Source organism: Podarcis melisellensis (genome assembly GCF_964234715.1).
Source record: "Podarcis melisellensis genome assembly, chromosome: 14".
Lineage (NCBI taxonomy): Eukaryota > Metazoa > Chordata > Lepidosauria > Squamata > Lacertidae > Podarcis > Podarcis melisellensis.
The window spans coordinates 18,733,061-18,752,946 of record NC_138546.1 but is presented as its reverse complement, the minus strand read 5'-3'; the positions used below and the strand labels follow the sequence as shown (position 1 = coordinate 18,752,946).

Here is a 19,886-nt window from a genome sequence, read left to right as displayed (position 1 = left end):
AGCTTGGCGCTCCAGGAGGCAAGATGGGTCTCCTCCCAGGAACCATCCAGGGGGGTGGGGGTGTCTGCAGTCGCATGGCCATCGTGGGACCTGTGAAGCCCTTGTGAGCATCTCAATGCGGTCCTCACCAGCATCCTTGGGGACCAGAAAGCAGGGATGCAGCATGTGCCGTGATGCTCAGGCCCAGCTAGAAGGGGTTTTTGGGTGGTATTCTGGTTCCAGGGTGCAGGCGCCCTGACAGAGGCCATCACACATCCCTGGACATCCTTTCCCCTTCAGTGATCACTGTTTAAACTGCAGAGCAACTCGCTTCCCCCATCTGTATGTTGCAGACAGTGCAAGGGCTGGGTGGGTGTGTAGCTCTTCTGGAAAAGCCAGTCCTCTCTTTCAGCTGTGGTGTTTTTCTCCATCTCTCTCTCCTGCTGGGCAGTCACAGGTCTTCAGTTCTCTCTCTCTCTCTCTCTCTCTCTCTCTCACACACACACACACACACACACACACACACATCATTTATATAGTCCTTTTTAAAAAATCGTGGGCAAGTTTTTTGCTGTTTCTGTTTGTCCTTGCTAGTGTGCCCAGCGAGGTGGCAGGGTGCTCTTCTCCTTGAGCAGTTGGAGAACAAAAGCTTGGAGAGAGTCACTTGCTGCAAACCACACAGCGAGTTGGTGGCTGAGGAGGTGGCCTTGGAACCCTGTTGCTTTCAGATCCGAATCTTGAGATGCGACCTTCTACAGCCACATGCAAAATGTGTGTGTCGGGGGAAGGTTTCTAAGTGTAGGATTCTGTATCAGCACCATACATTGAAAGCACACCCCCACCCCACCCCCCCAAAAAAGAATCTTGGGAATTGTAGCTTACCTCCTCACAAAGCTATTGTTCCCAGCACCGCTACCAATCTACAATTCCCAGGTTTCTTTGGTGTTGGCAGGGATGTTCTGTAAATGTGCTTTAAACGTATGGTGTTTATACAGCCCCTGTTTCTTTATAGAGGGATTTTTAATTTTAGAATGGAATGCTCCCCAGTTCAAAGAAAATAACATCGGAGGAGGGGCACAGGTTCCCCATCCCTACCCTACCTTCAAATATTTTGTCCCCTCCTTGCTTAAAGTGGTTTAACATTTTGGTTCTTTCCCACACATTCAGTGCACACTTAACAGCTGTGATACCACTTTAAACAGCCATGGCTTCCCCCAAAGAATTCTGGGAGCTGTAGTTTGTTCAAGTTTGCTGGAAGCTGTTAGTTAGGAGACCTTTAGTCCTCTCACAGAGCTACAATTCTCAAGGAAGAGTTGATTGTTAAACTACTCTGCCAAGTGTAGCTCTGGGAAGGGAAGGCTAGAGAGTTCTCCTAATACGTAACTGTCGGCACTCTTAAGAAACTACAGCTCCCAGAATTCTTTGGGGGAAGCCATGATGGTTTAAAATGGCACCATAGTGGTATTAAATGTGATGATGGCTCCTGCTTGCCTGGATAGGGGTGTGCGAGTGTGCATGGAATCTGCTAGCCTACTGCACAAAGGTAAGATTGGCATTTGTTGCTCTGCCCAATTTTTGCACCTGGCCCCACCTGGGACTGGCATGTGGCCCTAAGATAGTTGCATAGAGAGGAATGTGGCCCTTGGGGTGGAAAAAAAATGTTCCCCACTCCTGGCCTAGACCCTATCCTGTGCTAGGTAGCTAACACATTCAATTGATTGATAGTTGAGGACAACAGCAATCCTGCATTGGCTGGCTGCCTCTGGCTTCAAAAACTGGGGGTTTCCTTTGGCTTTCAAGCCACAAACCATACGTCTGGTAGGCTCCATAGGCTTGGTGATGTTGCACGTGTAAATCATATTTAGGAATAGTTAGCCAAAGGGATGCTGTGAGAATAAGGCTTGCCTCCCCGTGACAGTTTATTCTGTTTCCCTGGCATTTCTTAAGCTTAATTTGTGCATTACATTTGAGCTTTTGCACAAAGTGAAAGCCACTTGCAGAAATCTAGCGGAAAATCTTGTGGAAGTTTAGTGCTCATTTCCTTGTTAATTGCTTCCAGGGGAAATCCATTTGCAACCCCTTTAACCCAGAAAATTGCATGTATGAAGTGACGAAATGGGGCAGTTATTTCCTGCTGTATTCATGGGAGAAGAGCCATGGACATGTGTGGAAAAGGTGGGGAGTAGCAATGTTGTCCAGCGACGTTTGTTGTTGTGCCACACCACGCACACTTGGCGTGAATGAAATTGAGTGTGTCCTGGCAGTTTATTGGTCAGACAGTAGCAGGTGCTGCAGTGTGAAAGGATGGTTGGAAAACAGGACAGAAGTGCTTGCATTATAAGCAAGAAAACTGAAGAAATATTCCCCATGTCTGAGTGTACCCTAAGTCTTGGGCAAAGGAGTCTCTTCTCCTTCAGTTAGGAATTCCTGAGGCAGTTGATGTTCTTGGTCCTCCCGTAGCAGAGAATTCCAGTGTTGCCAGGGCAATTCTTGGACCAGCCCAAGTACCTCCAGCTCCCACTCCATCCTTCCTGGCAAGAGCTAGACCCCCTCTTTAGAGCACAGGTGAGTACACTGAGCCTGGGCAGGTGACACAGCTCAGACGTTCAGAGTGCCAGATTAGCAGCTAGGGTAGCTGTTGGCAGCATCTTACAGTTGGCAGCATCGCAGGTGAGCCACAAGCCGGGAAGTTCTACTAAGCTGCCCTTATGGAATGGCAGCCAAGACGAAGGCAGGCCTCATTTCTTTACCAGAAGGAAACAGGTGGTGGCATCTGAGGCAGTGGGCAGGTGCACAGTTCTGGACAACTATTCCAAATCTGTCATTTGGAACTTAGGGAGCTGTCTTATACTGAATCAGACCAGTGGTCCACCTAGCTTAATATTGTCTACACTGACTGGCAGCAGCATTCCTGGGTTTCAGGCAGGTGTCTCTTCCAGCCCTGCCTGGAGATGCCTGGGAATGAACCTAGGACCTTCTGCATGCAAAGCAGATGTTTTCCCACTTAGCTGTGGCCTTATCCATTCAAGGAATTTTGCTGTAGTCAGGGCAGAAACCTCTTAGATTTTGTTCTTTGTGCACAGGTTGTAATTGCATTTTCATATGTTATAGAGAAGGGATGATGAACCTGTGGTCCTCCAGATGCTACTGGACTACTACAACAGCCCCAGTCAGCATGATGGGAGTTGTAGTTCCAGAACCTATGGAAGAGCCATGGGTTTCCCCACCCTGTTTTCAGAGCCTTGTGAGGTCGCCAAGGCAGTGTGACCGGAATGGTGGAATAAAAATGTAAGTTAATATATAAAGTGGGGGAGGGCCCTTACATATCTGAGGGGTGCTGACATCATCTGACTGCACAGGGCATGAGGAGGATTCCATGCATGTTCATTCATTCATTCATTCATTCATTCATTCATTCTATTTGTTGTTGAAAAAGAGGACAAAGGAGGACCATGAAACATGCATGTGCTCATCTATAGAGATAGATGCAAATTTTGAAATAATTACTGTATTATCATTTGCAATTTGACCAGAAATAAAACACGGTGGTACCTCGGGTTAAGTACTTAATTTGTTCTGGAGGTCCGTTCTTAACCTGAAACTGTTCTTAACCTGAAGCACCACTTTAGCTAATGGGGCCTCCTGCTGCCACCGCGCCGCCAGAGCATGATTTCTGTTCTCATCCTGAAGCAAAGTTCTTAACCCGAGGTACTATTTCTGGGTTAGAGGAGTCTGTAACCTGAAGCGTATGTAACCCAGGGTACGATACGATACGATATCTTTATTGTCATTGTCCCATGCAGAACAATGAAATTGAAAAACTACATAAAACATTCAAAACCCCCTAAAAATTCTGAAACCCCATTTTAAAATACACTATACCATAGAGACCCCTTATGCTGTGTTTAGAACCAGAATTGCATTTGCGTAGAAACTGTTTCTCAGGCGGCTCGTCCTGGCCTTTATAACCCTATACCTTCTTCCAGAAGGCAGAAGCTGAAAGAGATCATTTCCGGGGTGCATACTATCCTGTGCTATCTCTGCTGCTTTCTTATGGCACCTGACAGTACCACTGTATATCTCAACTTAGTGAGGAAGGGTGTGGATGGGGGTTAACTTGCTCAGTCTTGCTGTTCACCCAATGCCCCCCACCCTCAATCTCTGAATACCAGTTGCTTGAGATTACAAGTGGGAAGAGTTGCTGTTGCCCTCAGGTCCTGCCTGCAGGTTTCCCACCTGAAGAATTTGTTGGCCACTGTGTGCAAGATGCTAGACTAGATGGGCCATTGGCCTGATGCTGCAGCCAGGTCTTCTTACTTACTTATGTCTGTGTCCTCCACCCAGTCTTTTCTTCTTAGGGCTCCTGATCTTTAAAGCAGACTAGGTTGCCTTTACCTGAAGCTGGCATAAACATGTCCTGCTTTGCAGAGGATGGTCCTCTGTTCAAAGGCATCCTCTGAAAGGCTGCCTGGTCCTGAATCTTCCAACCTCCAGCTCCATTCGGTGTCCCTGAGTTCTTATACTATGGAGAAAGGGAGAAAAACATCTCCCTTTTCACTTTCTCCATATTGAATGGTTTTATACACCCCAAGCATGGTCGTCTTTCCTCATGGGAGAAGTTGCTCCATTCCCCTTTGATCCATTTGGCTGCGTTTTTCTTAAAAGGCAAAACAGTTCTTTGAGCTATGGAAGTCTGGTCCACAACCTTCCTTTGGGGTAGGATGTGGTGGAAATGCTTGGGGCCAACTCATCAAAGCGTAGGAGCAGCTATGGGACTCTGGTATTTCCTATGCCAGAGCGGAGCACCCATTGGATAGTGCCAGTGACGTGGTTCCTTCCCATGCAAATGGTACCTGGCACCTGGCCTGAGTGAGAATGTTACCGTTGGCCCCAACCATGTGGTTCCTTTGTTCATATGTTGTTGCAGCAGTATGGGAACTAACCTCAGGAAGGATCTCTGCCAAAGTTCTGCAGCCTTCCACTGCAAATAGACTAATGAGGACCCGGGGGTGGGGTTGAAGTGGTTCTGCTCCAGCAAGAGGAAGAGAGCATCATACCCTCTTAGCAGTCACACTCCTGTGTCTATGCCTCCCTCTTTTTATCACCCTGGGCCAATAGCTCAAGGAGCGGCGGGAAGCCAGAGAGCAGCCTTCAGTGGATAGATTCAGCTCCCAGGCTCCTGATTGCTGGCCCCTTAGCCATAAGGACTTCTAAGGGTCAACTTTCCCTGGCTCTATATAGTGCTTTTGCAGGCAGTTGGCATCTTCCCAGGCCAGACACCTGCAAGCCAGATGGAAATGCTGTCGGTCTACAAATCCACATCCATAATTATAAACACGCTGTCAGGATCAGGGTGGAAGGAAATGGCAATTGCTTTGCATTTCCGCTGCTGTGTTTTGTTCCTTGTTTTTATTATGTGCTTGGTGCTTTTATATTATGTTTTATATTTTGTTTCTATTGCATACTGTATGCTGTGATATATATATATATATATATATATATATATATATATATATATATAATTTTAATATGGGAACAGTAAAATAAAAACAGCAGCAGTGCCAAAGTCTCTGGGGGAAACTTCCTTGTTTCACTTCTGGGCTTGTAGCTGCTGTTGCTGGGAAAATGGTATTTGGATTTCCCTAAGAAAGTGGAACCTGAGCAGGTCAGCCCTGGTTGTTTATGGAACACAAGATGATTCCTGTTGAATCACACCGTAAGTTTGTCTTATTGAAAAGTGAGGAATCTTAGTCGGGGAGGGCGGGGTATCAAACACAGCCCTCAAGGCCTCTCCAACTGGCCCTCTGAACTCTCCCCAGGCCACACACCCTCATTGTCCCTGCTCTGTGCCCTCAAGTCCCTTTTGCTTAGTAGTAGTAGTAGTAGTAGTAGTAGTAGTAGTAGTTGATTTTATACACCGCCCCATACTCAGAGGTCTCAGGGCAGTTAACAAAACAAAATCAAAATGTAAAACAACAAAAAACAAAATAAAAATAAAAACAACAACCCAGTAACCCCCCCCTCCCAAAAAAACCCCACATTTTAAAAGGGCATAGGGTGTTAATCAAATCAACCAAAGGCCTGGTGAAAAAGGAACGTTTTTGCCTGGCGCCTAAAGGTGTATAATGAAGGTGCCAAGCAAACTTCCCAGGGGAGAGTATTCCACAGACAGGGAGCCACTGCAGAGAAGGCCCCGTTCTCGTGTTGCCACCCTCTGGACCTCTCGAGGAGGAGGCACACGAAGGAGGGCTTCCGAAAATGATCTCTGGGTCCAGGTAGGTTCATATGGAAAGAGGCAGTCCTGAGCTGTTTAAGGCTTTATAGGTCAAAACCAGGACTTTGAATTGGGCCCAGAAACTAATTGGTAGCCAGTGCAGTCAGACCAGGATCGGTGTGATAAGCTCAAACTGTCTTGCTCCAGTGCGGTTTATTTCTGAAATGTGAAGAAGTCTTCTGCTTCCTTGGATAGAAGTTGGAGAGGGTGTGTGTGTGTGTGACATCTCCAACATATTTGTCTTTGACCACACCTACCACTGCCAAGGACGCGGGTGGCGCTGTGTGTTAAACCACAGAGCCTAGGACTTGCTGATCAGAAGGTTGGCAGTTCAAATCCAAACGACGGGATGAGCTCCCGTTGCTCGGTCCCTGCTCCTGCCAACCTAGCAGTTCAAAAGCACGTCAAAGGGCAAGTAGATAAATAGGTACTGCTCAGGCGGGAAGGTAAACGGCGTTTCCGTGTGCTGCTCTGGTTCACCAGAAGTGGCTTAGTCATGCTGGCCACATGACTCAGAAGCTGTACGCCGGCTCCCTTGGCCAATAAAGCAAGATGAGCGCCGCAACCCCAGAGTCGGCCGCGACTGGACCTAACGGTCAGGGGTCCCTTTACCTTATGGTGGTGTCCATGGTGGAAAGATCTTGGCAGGCCCCACCAAAAGGTGGATCTGAGGGAGCGTGTGACCAGCACAGCCAATAAAGTAAGATGAGCGCCGCAACCCCAGAGTAGGCCACGACTGGAACTAATGGTCAGGGGTCCCTTTACCTTTACCTTTACCACTGCCAAGTGATGCCCCAAAAGGTTGCCTGTGACACAACATGATCTTAAGGCTAAAAAAATACAACTTTCTCCATCCCTGATCTAGCCCAACATTCTGTTCCCAAATGTTGCCAGGCAGCTGCCTCTTGGAAGCCTGAAAGCAAGATGTGTAGGCAACAGTATTGTTATTATTTTATTGCATTTATTTCCTACCTTTCTTCCATCATGGAAGTTATCCCATCCAGGAACGGACCAGACTTAGGCCTGCTTAGGCACCTGGAAACTGCAGTGCTTTTGCCTGCATTCATACCAGTCCCTGGGACCAGCCGCTGCCTCTCTATGCCCAAAGTTTTTACTGTGTACACACCATACATTTAAAGCCTGTGACTCCACCCCCAATAACCACAGTAACTGTAGTTTACCCCTCACAAAACTACAGTTCCCAGTACTCGTAAACTACAGCTCCCAGCATTCTTTGGGGGAAATAAGATCCTTTAACCGTATTGTGTGTACTAAAGAAGGGGGAGAATATGGCTTCAGTTTGCATTTAAAGGTGAAACTATGAAATCTGCACTTTCTGAAACAATATGAGAACCGAAGCACAGCCATCCTTTGAAATTTGCAGTTCTTTGAATTTCACAGTGCACAGCCAACCCATCTTTACAATATATGCATACATATGTAGAAATTGTGCATGAAAACCCATATATTAGTTAAAACGGCACAGAAGGGTGCATGGCTTACAGCCATCAGTCAAAAGTGCATATTGGGAGAGAAACCAGCACTGAAATGCTGAACTTTCACATGGAAACTTTCTTCAAAGCAAGATTTGCAGATTGCTGCAGAAATGTCGAGAAATTAAGACTGGGGGGGGTGGAAATGAGAAACCGGGAGACTCAAAATGGGCAGATCCTTCCACACCCAGTGCATACACAGCCTTGGCAAAAGTTGCATGAACTTTTTTGGTGGGTGCAGGATTTCTTTAGTTTCCCACTAAGTGGCCACAAGCAATCACCGCACATGTCTGGGATTAAGGGGCAAGGCTTTCTGGGCAGAAACCGTAAAAGAAGAACTGAGCCTTCTCCTCTCTTTCCTTCTTTCTTTGAGATGACGAAGCTCTGGCAAGCTTCCTCCTCCTCCTCCTCCCCAGGCACCAGCTGCTGTTGGTGTGAGGGGTCCCTTTCCCCCTGGAACTTGCCGTTGTTTGTGGAAAAGCTTCAAGGGGCTGACAGCTTGAGGGCTCCCTGCCATCTCCACTTGGCTACAGAGTCGTGCGCTGTGTGTGTGTGTTTTCATTCTTGCCGAATTATTTTCTTCCCGCTGCGCACAACCGGGCTGACTGGATTCGGCCTGGGTTGTCTGCTGCTGTGGAAACCAGCCATAAGGGCCAAGCGGATGAGGAGCTGAACTAGCGCCTGTCCTGCTGGAAGTTGGCGAGAAGGAACCTTGTTGATTCAGACTGTTTGCATCTCCATACGGGGAGGATAAAGAATAATAGCAAGCGAGCCTTCAAGGGAAAATAGTGTGTGTTGCAATTGCCCTGGTTAACTGGCAGCAGTCCTGGTTTTTCTGCGACCAGATCCTGGTAAACAACTGGCCAGTTAACACCATAAAATCATAGAATTGTAGAGTCAGAATGGATCCTGAGGACTATCTAATACAGGAATATGCACCTATACCATAGGGGGATCGAACCTGCAACCTTGGCACTATCAACACCATGCTCTAACCAACTGAGCCATGTACCAGTTATAAATTACAGTCATACCTCAGGTTGAATGTGCTTCAAGTTGAGCGCTTTTGGCTTGCGCTCTGCGGCAAACCGGAAGTCACGGAGCACGTGACTTCCGGGTTTCACCACTTGTGCATGCGCAGACGCTCAAAATGATGTCATGCGCATGCGCGGAAGTGGCAAAACACGACCCACGCATGCGCAAACGCACCGTCGCGTCTTACATTCTATTCAGGATGCAAACGGGGCTCCAGAACAGATCTCATTCGCATCCCGAGGTACCACTGTAATACCGGTTGCCAGAAACCACAGAAGGGCATAGTAGCCTTGTGCTCAGGTTCTCCTGGGATTTCCCAAAGGAAATCACCGTTGTGAGAACAGGATGGGCCATTGGCTTGATCCAGTGGGCTCTTATGTCATATGGCCTCGTTTTCCCTTTATAGAGATTTTTTTGTGGGTGGGTATTAGTTTGTGCTCACGTTGTCCAGGGTGACCTTTTCAGGGCTTCAGCCACCCCCTTGAGTCTCCAGAAGTGCCAAATTGTATGCAATGCTAAATGTGTCCTTGGGAATCCTGGCAGTTGATTACAGTGATTAAGAAGATGGTTTATGTGTACGTACCAATGTAGACGTGTACCTCTACCATGCCGGAGGGTGAGGCACCCTGCTCCAATCTAGGTACATATGTCAGTATATAAAGTCCCATCCCTTTTGTGCAGTGGGGTTGTCTGAACACTCTTCTGAAGCAGGCCTCCAGTCTACCTAGAACAGCACTGACTCCTCTGACTGATAGCAACTCTCCAAAATCTCTGCTACCGCCAGCTGCCTCAGGGATTGCTAGCCTTTTTAGGCTCGTGGACACGTTTTGATTTTTGAGGAAGTGCCACGGGCACCCCACTCTTGTTGCTTTCCTCTGCCCACCCCACAGAGAGAAAGAGTATGTGCATACTTAACTTTTCCAAGAGGTCTTGGTTATAGGTGGATCCAGCAGAAATCATCTGACGGCTCCCCCCGACTTCCCTTTGTGCCTCATTTCTAAGCACAGATCTGGCTTTTAAAGCTTTGTGTCTAAGCAGGGTGTGGGGTTTTTTGGGGGGGGGGGTTCCCTGGAAAAAAAAGTTTTTCGCTACAGAATTGGATCAGTCAGTAATTGAATTTTCTGTGGGTTGCCATTTGCTCTAATTTAGCTGTAAAACGCAGGGAATGCACCAGGACAAAGAAAGAAAGAAAACTGTTTATACGCAAAGCTTTAAAGCGAAGACATGTGCGGAGGAAAAGGATGAGCTGTGAGTCTTTGAAAAGTACATTGAGTGTCACTCTCCCAACTTCCTCCTCCAGCTCTGTGTCCTTTTCAAGGGAAGAGAAGGTGACCCCTCTACTCATCACCTCATGACCAAGGGAGCAGGGAGGGGGGCGTTAGAGAGTGGCCTATGGGGCACCTCTGATCCTTTGAATCATCGGATCCTTCAAACAGGAGATGCCGTGGATTGAAACAGGGACCTTCCCCTGCGCTCTTGCCCTCCCAGCTCGTAACCACCCATCCAGTGTTGCTCAATATGTTTGAGTTGTAACTATTCTGTTGCAAGATTAAACTCGGTTATTTGTTTTTTTTCTTAAGGGAAATGGTTATGCTGAGTTTTCTTAAGACACACCCTGCTTGAGACATGCAAGGCAGACTCTGTTTGTAGAGTAAGGGGGCGGGAGGGGGCAGATTTCAGCATTGCCTATTGGAGAGGGGAAAGCATGATCTTTAGTGAGAGAATGTGAGGATGTCAGAAGTTGTGCTGAATACTATATAGGTTCAAGAAGAGCCCTGCTGCATGGATCAGGCCAAAGGCCCATCTATTCCAACATCCTCTTCTCCCAGTGGACAACCAGAGGCCTTCGGGAAACTCAAAAGCAGGACATAAGTGCAACAGTGCTCTGTCTGCTTGTGGTTCTCAGGAACTGGAATTCAGAAGCTTAATTCCTCTGTGATACTATGTGCCAGGGCAGAGGAGTGTGTGTTTGTTGAGCAGGGAGAGTTAGCAGGCGGGAGGGGGCCCTACACCTGCCTGTGAATGCAAGTGCATAATCAGGGTTGTTGTGCAAATGGAAAGCCTCCGATTGGCCAAGAGGCTTTGTCTTTTCCACGTGAACAGCGGCTGCAAGGTCACGTACCCAATGAGCACGCATGTATGGCAATGGGGGCTCAGACCGCTTCGCGGCCAAACTACGCATCATCTTTGCAGTGCAAGCTGCTTCTGCTTCTTCACCCCCCCCCCCCGCCCCATGAATTTCTAAGCAAGGGGAACCCAGTCCAGATCAGGACCCTAGAATGGTGGTGTAGGGGGGTGGGGTTCCTAAAGGGACAGAGTTCAGTACTACTTAGAATCGTAGAGTTAGAAGGGACCCTCAGGATATTCTAGTGCAACCCACTGCAGTGCAGGAATATGCAGCTGTCCCATACCAGAATTGAACCAGCAACCTGGGCATTATCAGCACCAACTGAGCTATCCGGTCTTCAATGCATGTGATGTGGGAGATTGATGATTGGCGCTCAAAACAGTTTTTTTCTTCCATTGAAAGCAGCTAGAGGAGTGGGGAGGGGTGGGATCAGTGCCATTTGCTGGGGGAGAGGACCTAACTCCTCCCCCCAGTGCTGTTTTTCCAACTTTGAATCATCCCCCTGGAGGCTATAGAAAGGCAGGTACAATATTAATAGCAGCTGTATTCAAATCAGGGAGTCAGCACAGAGGGGACAGGGTTAAACCAGTCTTTCTCAACCTGTGGGTCGCCAGATGTTGTTGAACTACAACTCCCATCACCCCTAGCTAGCAAGGCCAGAGCTCAGGGATGATGGGAGTTGTAGTCCAATGTCTGGGGACCCACAGGTTGAGAACCACTGTGTTAAACCCACCCTACTCCAGCCTCACAGCCCTGATCTAAATGGGTCCCCCCCCCAGCTGCCTCTAGTGACAGTCTAGTGACAAATTTGTGACATCCCTGGAAGTTTGGCCCAAACATTGCCGTGCTTTAATTGCTGAGAAATGCTGTGCATATTTCAGGGCGAAGCGGTGTCTTCCGTTCTTCAGTTCCTTCTTCCCCTCACACCCATCCTGTGGGCTCTGCTGAGAAATGCCATCTCACACCCCACATGATCTCAGGGCCTAGGCTAGGGGCAGGGAAGCCTTTTCAGTCAGAGGGCCACATTCCCTTTCCAGCAACCTTCTGAGGGCCATGGGCTGGTAGCGGTGGATGTGGCCAGAGGCAAAAGGAGCCAGAGTCACAAATGTGAATTCTACCTTTTGTACAGCAGGCTGGTTTCTACACATACTCCCACCTCCCTCACACCCTTCAACTGTCCCGGAAAAATGGGACGTCCCATTTTTCCCTGTGAGGGCACGGCAGCCATTTGAGGCGCTGTGATCTCACATGATTTCCCCCTGAAAAAAGCACTTTTTAAAAGGCGAAATCGCAGGGCAGAATTGCACAAAATCGTGGCACCCAAAATATCTTGCTGTGCTCTCACAAGAAAAAACAGGAAGATGGCGTCCTGGTTTTTTCCCTTCGATGTGTTGGAGGGGATGGATGCTCCCTCTCTATCCTCTAGCCTGGCAAGTTCAAGGACACATTTTCGGGGAAAGGTAAACACCCAATGAGGGCATGAAGTAAGACCAGCAAAGGGTGCAGCCTGGGGGAAAGGGGTGTGGGAAGAGTCCCAAGAGCCAGAGAGAGGGTCACCAAGAGCCGTGTTACGCACCTGGGCCAGTGCCCCCCCCATTTCCCATATATCTGCGTGTAGCTTTATATTTGCAGCTGGAGTTGTGTCTTCCCCATAAATGGTGCAGGTACTTCTAGCGCACTGGTTCTCAACCTGTGGGTCCCCAGATGTTGTTGGACTACAACTCCCATCATCCCTGAGCTCTGGCCTTGCTAGCTAGGGGTGATGGGAGTTGTAGTTCAGCAACATCTGGGGACCCACAGATTGAGAAAGGCTGTGCGGGTCTGCTTGTCTGGAGAGCTCTCTCTCTCTCTCTCTCTGATCCTGGAGGGGTGGGGGAGAAAATCTCCGCTTGCTCTGCAAGATGCTGCCTCGGCAGAGCTCCCAAACCCCTTGGCTTACTGCCAGCCCCCTGCACAGCCCTGTGGAGATCCCCCCCGCCCCCCACCACTGACACCTCCTGGCTACGTATTCCAATCTGTTTGCTGAGCTTCTCTTCCGAGCCCCAGGGTCTGCCTCTGCCGTTGCCAGGGAAGTTGCAGAGCTGTGTGTATTCCTCCACTTCCCTTTTTGGGTCTCTTTCCCAATGAGCATGCTGCAGGGGAAGGGCCCTAGCTCAGTGGGAGAGCACCGGCCTTGCATGCGGAAGGTCCCAGGTTCAATCCCCGGCGTCTCCAGGTAGGACTGGGAGAGAGCCCTGCCTGTAACCCTGGATTGCTGCTGCCGGCTTGTGTAGGTAGTATACTGAGCTAGATGGACCAGGGATTTGACTCTGCAGAGGGAAGGGCTGCAACTGTATGGGAGAGAATCTGCTTTGCGTGCAAAGGTCTTAATCCCCGGCGTCGCCAGGTAGGACTGAGACAGACCCCTTTCTGAAATCCTGGGGTGGGAGCACAGCCTGTCAGGGTAGGCCATTGGTCTCCAGCTGTTGGAGTCAGAATCCACTACTGGGTCGCATAAGCAGCACTACCGCTGTGCAACGATATGGTAAGCAATTAAGAATTGGCTCGCCATATGCACGTTTGGGGCTAAAAGTGGACCTGAAAAGGTTGGAGGGTGGCTAGCAAACCAACACTGAGCTAGTTGTAGCAAAGGTCTGACTCAGTAGAGCGAAGATGTCATCACTGCATGGTAGAGCATCTGCTGAAGGTCCCAGTTTTGATCCCTAGGGGCTCCTGGCAGGGCTGGAAGAGATCCCTGCCTTTAACTTTGGAGAGCAATACTGAGCTAGATAGACTATTGATCTGACTCAGTATACGGCAGCTTCCTATGTTGCTAGAGAGAAGCGCAGTGGTAGTGTTTTTATTTTGCACACAGTGGCCCCAGGTTTCGTCTACAGCAGGCATAGGCAAACTCGGCCCTCCAGATGTTTTGGGACTACAACTCCCATCATCCCTAGTTAACGAGACCAGTGATTAGGGATGATGGGAGTCCCAAAACATCTGGAGGGCTGAGTTTGCCTATTCCTGGTCTATGGCATCTCCCAGTAGTCCTGGAAAGCTTCTGCCAGTCAGTGTAGACAGCACTAAGCTAGATGTTCGTAATAGCTCAGTAGGTAGAGCATGAGACTCTTAGGATTGTGGGTTCGTGCACCATGTTGGGCAAAAGGTTCCTGCATTGCTGGAAGATGGACTAGATGACTCTTGTGGTTCTTTCCAACTCCAGAGCGTTTTGATTCTGTGACCTTGGCTGCGGTTGAGGCCCTGCTGCAGTGCAGTTGTCAGGTGGTCTCAAGGCCTTTCCCCCTCACCCCATGGCTAGGGGCAAATAGAGATCCCTTCCTTGCAAAGTTCCCCTGGTAGTTTTGGAGGTTCTCTGGAAGTGAGATAAAAGAAAGCAAGGGGATTGCATCCAATTCTAGCAGAGCTCAGAGCAGACACATTGAAATCAGTGGAACTGAAACACGATTTGCTCTCTCTCCTCGGGTCTCATGCAAACCTAAGTATTGGAGGGGGGGAGTACATAAGAAGATCCTGTTGGATCAGGCCAATGGCTCACCTAGTCCAGCATCCTCTTCTCACAGAAGCCACCCAGATGCCTGTGGGGAACTCTAAAGCAGGACCTGGGCACAGGAGCTCTCTCCCTTCCTGTGATTTCCAGCAACTGGTATTAAGAAGAATTTTTGCCTCTGTCCATGGAGCATAGGCTGGTAGCTCTTGGTAGCTGTTTCCTCCCGTTCCTTCATGCCATTTTATATGCCTCTGTCATGTCCCCTCTTACTAGACTTTTCTCTAAACTAAAATGTCCCAAATGCTGCAAACAGACCTTGTAGGGGGGAGAGAATATAAAGAAGAGCCTTGCTGGATACAGACCAAAGTCCAGCGCCCCTGATTCCTATGCTTGCCCACCTGATGCCTTTGGGAAGCGCATGAGAAGGGCAAGAAGGCCTTCTCCAGCTGTTGCTCCCCGCTAGCAGGTATTCAGAGATAGACTACCCCTGAACATGGAGGTTCCCTGTTGCCATTGTGTCCAGCAGCCATCAACATGTAGCCTCAACCTCCTCCTCCATGAATTTGAATCCCTTTGAACAGCATTTCAGCTGGCGGCCATCACCTCGTATTGTGGCCTTGAGTTCCGTAGGTGAACATAGGAAGAGTGGGCAGCCCAGGCTCAGCGTTGGGCGCTCTGTCTCCTTGAAAGCTGCACCCCTGCTTCTTTTAGGACAGTGGTTCCCAAACACCGCACAGATGCGCTCACACACATACGGAACACAGGCGGTCTTGTCGGGCCTCTTTATTATTTGCCTGCAATGTGCTATGTGATGTTTAATTGTATCCGTGTTGCTTCTTTTGTTTCTTGCATTGTATTCGTTCTGCCTGAACACTGAGGTCCACGGCCTTCTGGCAGTTCCCTCGCTACGAGAAGCCAGGTTACAGGGAACCAGGCAGAGGGCCTTCTCGGTAGTGGCGCCTGCCCTGTGGAACGCCTTCCTATCAGATGTCAAAGAGAAAAATAACTACCAAACTTTTAGAAGACATCTGAAGGCAGCCCTGTTTAGGGAAGCTTTTAATGTTTAATAGGTTATTGTACTTTAGTGTTTTGTTGGAAGCCGCCCAGAGTAGCTGGGGAAACCCAGCCAGATGGGCTGGGTATAAATAAATAAATAAATAAATAAATAAATAAATAAATCCAATTTGTGTTGTAGTGCAAAAAATACAATATAGGAAATAAAAGAAAGAATTTTGGAATACAGTTAGAAATAAATGTGACTATTTGCTGTAGACATGCCATGGACTCCCTGAATGAAGCTCACAGACCCCTGGTGGCTCACGGACCCCTCTGTTTTGAGGGACAGAGAGAAATAAAGCAGTCTGGTCAGTTAAACTGAGTTTCTGTTCCGCGTACAATACTCATTCTCAGAAGTACAGCAGGGCAACCGGATCGAGAAGAAGGGGAAGAGTAAGTCGCGTGGAGGAACTCCTGTCCCACCTGGAGTATCTGGTTCAGGTTTCCCTTCTCTCTTCCGGTTTCAGAGAGTAGCCCTGAGCCTCAGCGGAGGAGCATGGAGGAGCAGCCGGCAAGAGAGCAGCTATCTCGGGATGGCCCTTCCGTTAGCACAGGAGACCAGAAGCTCTTTGGCTATGTGGGGATCGAGGCCGTGATGGACCAGATGCGGATCAAGACCATGAAGACCGGCTTCGAATTCAACATCATGGTTGTAGGTGAGTAGCAGGTGCTGTGGGCCACGCTCAGGCTTCGTCCAATGGGAAGGTCTGGCGTGGGGGTGACACAGGGCTTAATTCCTAGAGATACATGCCAGAGCTTTGTTCTCCTTAGAAGAGCCTCCCTGTACACTGGAAGTCTTTAAAACACACACACACACACACATACACACACACACACACAGAGAGAGAGAGAGAGAGAGAGAGAGAGAGGGGGGTGCATATTTAGAAATAATTATCACCCTTTAAATAGAAATGCAATGCATTTCATCCTAGCAGGGAAGTCTGCGATCAGGGAACCTTTGCAATTGCTAAGTCTGTGGTCCAGATGCTGTGAATAAGTGACTTGTGGTGTAGTGGTTAAGAGCAGTGGACTCGTAATCTGGTGAACCAGGTTCGCTTCCCCACTCCTCCACATGCAGCTGCTGGGTGACCTTGGGCTAGTCACACTTCTCTGAAGTCTCTCAGCCCCACTCACCTCACAGTGTTTGTTGTGGGGGAGGAAGGGAAAGGAGAATGTTAGCCGCTTTGAGACTCCTTAGGCTAGTGATAAAGCGGGATATCAAATCCAAACTCTTCTTCTTCTTTGAGTGCCTGACCTTTAAGGCAGACTTGGACCAGGCAGCATTTCAGGAGGCCTTCAAATAGAGGGCTGTGCTCCATAACACAGGACCACAGCCAGGATGAAGGCTGTGTTGTGAACTTTCTCCCCTGGAAGGCTTTTAGAGCATCGCAGGTGTCGAGAGCTCAGGAGGCTGAGTTTGCTCGTAGTTTCCCCTCAGCAGGGGAAAGCGTGGGCAGGGAAACGGAGGCACCGTCTTTCTCCTCCGCCCACGTCATGGTCACCGTCTCCAGGCCTCCCCAGCAAATCTGTTGACACGGCAGAATTTGGCGTCCCTGGAGATGCAACTGGGCAAAGGGCAGGCCGAGTGCCTGCAGCTGTAAAGCTGAGCTCATGTGTGAAAGGATGAATAAAGAAAAGACCAGCATTTGGGAGAAAGCCAGGGGGAGGATAAAAAGGGGGAGAGGACTCTGTCTGAGAATAAGGAGCAGAAGAAATTTGATTCAGCTCTCATTTCAAGGTGAACCCACCTAATTTGCACGTTCCAGAAAGGTATGTGAACCAGAACACAGCCCTCCTTAAAAATGTGCACTTCTCTGAGTCTTACAATGCACAATAATTTTTTTGTTGGCATCCATCTACCTTGAAAGACAATGGAGTGTGCCTCTGGGGGTGAAGTTGAACTTTGCGTTTTCAGCACCAAAGTGACTTCCCTGGCACACAAGCCTGGGCAGCATGCATGGAGGTCCTGGGCTCCCTTTTGGCCTTGCTGATGTCGTCCAAAGGAAAGCAGAGCAATACCTTTGGCAGGTATTTGTGTAGGGTTTAGTCCTGGGCCTTTTCCTCTCCCCAAGATGTCCTGCAAGGTTGAGCCCCATCGGCTACCCTCACCTAGTTTGGCCAGCCAGTCAAAGCTGTCTCCCAGGGTGTGGCCGCTGTCACATTCTGACAGCTTCAAGTGAGAGCTAAGTCCTGGGTGGGGTGACCAAAGGTGGACAAACTACCCCAGGAGGAGCATGACGTGTCCCCCACCAGAGGTACTACCCCTCCCCAGAGGTACTACCCCATACACCCCACAGCCCAGTAGAAATCTATCACTATTATTGCATAACTGGCTTGTTTCAGAATACACTCACTAAAAATGGATGGAGGGCAGAATCTGGAGAGGACATAGGCTCCCTTTCATAGAAGCTGCTAGTCCCTTTCATTGTGCTACCCCAGAGGCCATGAGTCGCTACCCTCAAATATGGAAGCTTTGAACTACCTTTAGTGTTGCAGCTGGCGTTCTGCAGCGTCCTTTGGGTTAGTGGGGAGGGGGAGACGCTCTGAGGCTTTTTGTGTATTTTTTTTCCCTGGGACTCCTCGCCTGCCGTGCAAACCCTCTAACTCTTTCCTAGCAACCTCGTGCCCTTTCCCACCATCCAGCCTCCTGGAATTTCTTCTCCTTGGCCTCCATGCAGACAAAGGCTTTGTCCAGAGCGCTCCTCCAAAGACACACACACACACACACCCTCCGCCACAACCCTGCGATGCGCTCGGCAATAAATATTTCCAGATCAAAAGCCAGAAGCCAGTACGGAGATGCCAAAAAAGCAAATCCCAAATAAGAAGAATGATTTTGTTTGGGGCCTGAAACATCCTCGAGGGAAGAAAGTCGGGAGGATTATGGGGATAAGATATTTTTTTAAAAAAGAAAAAGAAGATGTGCCGAGCAAATGCTGCAGCACGCAAGATGTCAGATAAATCCCCATCATGGATTTCCCTGTCCAGGAGGAACTGATAGAACAGGTGCAAGGAGACAGACTCTTTCGAGAGATTTTTTTTTTTCCAGGAGGACTTCAGCTACAAGACAAATGCGTTTGGCTCTTGGCTGTCTTGCTAAATAGATGGGCCTGAGATGCCAGGGGCTGTAGGCCCTAGTGGATAAGAGGAGAGGGGGTTGGCTAGGGAGAATATATGCCTCGCTCATGAGTTAGGACAGGTGTGCATCATCTCTTTGATCCCACAGAGGATGAGGAAAGGACACACATTCACCCCTGAAACATCCCCTTGGCTGTGGGCATCTGCCCCATGAATCAACGCAGAAAAATGGCAGATTTCAACTTTCAAAGAATTTCAACTTTTTTAAACGCACGCGCACACACATTCTTAGGGTTGCAAAAGGAGACATGGACCTGTGCAGGGAACACCTAGCAAAACCACAGAAAGCCAGAAAGGGGTTAAAGAGGATTTCCATCATGACTCCCTGATCTCCTCCCTGACCAACCCCACCGTACTTAACAGAAACAGGGGAACAGGCAAGGCCAGCCCAAGACATTTTGCTGCCTAAAGGACCTTATAGTCATTTCACTGGGCCACCCTCTTTCCCAGGACTGGCCCTAACGTTAGGCAGAGAGAGAGAGAGAGGAAGGAAGGAAGGAAGGAAGGAAGGAAGGAAGGAAGGAAGGAAGGAAGGAAGGAAGGAAGGAAGGAAGGAAGTTTTGCCACACTGCCTAATAAACACACCTGTTCATTTAAAAGTTCTCCCAAGAAGGGTAAAGTATCTAAGAGCCAGACCAACCATTCCATCTGTGGGATAAATGTAGATGAGAAACAACCATGTCCAAAGTAAATAAATAAAGATCCACACAATTTGCAGCAAGGCACAACAAGAAAAGAGCTCTGGCAGGTATCTGGTAACGCCACCTCTGGATCTTATCCAGCAACCCTCCAGATGACCTGTTTAGTGAGCATCCATCCTGATTTGCTTCCACAAAACATACACCCGGGTTAGACTATATCCAGTCTGCATGGCGCATCCCTTCTGATTTATTTACAGGGTGGTTACATGCCAACGAGCATTCATCTTGAATTCACCCTGATTTGCTTGGGTGACGACAATGCATCTTCTTCTTAATCGTTTGTTCATCCCACAATTTTCATTCCTTTTCACCATCACTTTCCTAACTGCAAAAAGCCTGTTGTCAAGTGGGTTTGTTGCACCAGCACATTAGTCCACTTTAGTTTCAGAAACCTAAATTTCCAGGATGTGCTTGAATCGCTCCTACAAAATACTGAAGGGTTGAAGTTGCTGCCTATCGGCTGATCAGCAATAACTTCCCACCTGCTTTCTGCAGGGGTTGGCTGTGCTATTGGGTTCCCCTAGGCAAGCTCCACAGTACATACAGCCAGTCCCCACAGGTGTACTCTCAGTGCCAGTCAGCTTATGGGTAGCAA

At 48.8% G+C, this 19,886-nt stretch overlaps 1 protein-coding gene across 2 annotated transcripts in view; it reads left to right on the top strand.

Annotated features, from left to right (window-relative positions):
• SEPTIN12 (septin 12) overlaps positions 1–19,886 on the top strand; it is a 72,709-nt gene that overhangs the window by 32,193 nt on the left and 20,630 nt on the right. For both annotated transcript variants that reach the window (XM_081887978.1, XM_081887977.1), the window contains exon 4: positions 15,920–16,108. In XM_081887978.1, coding sequence (XP_081744104.1) covers positions 15,920–16,108 — 189 coding nt within the window. The remainder of the gene's footprint in view (positions 1–15,919; positions 16,109–19,886) is intronic.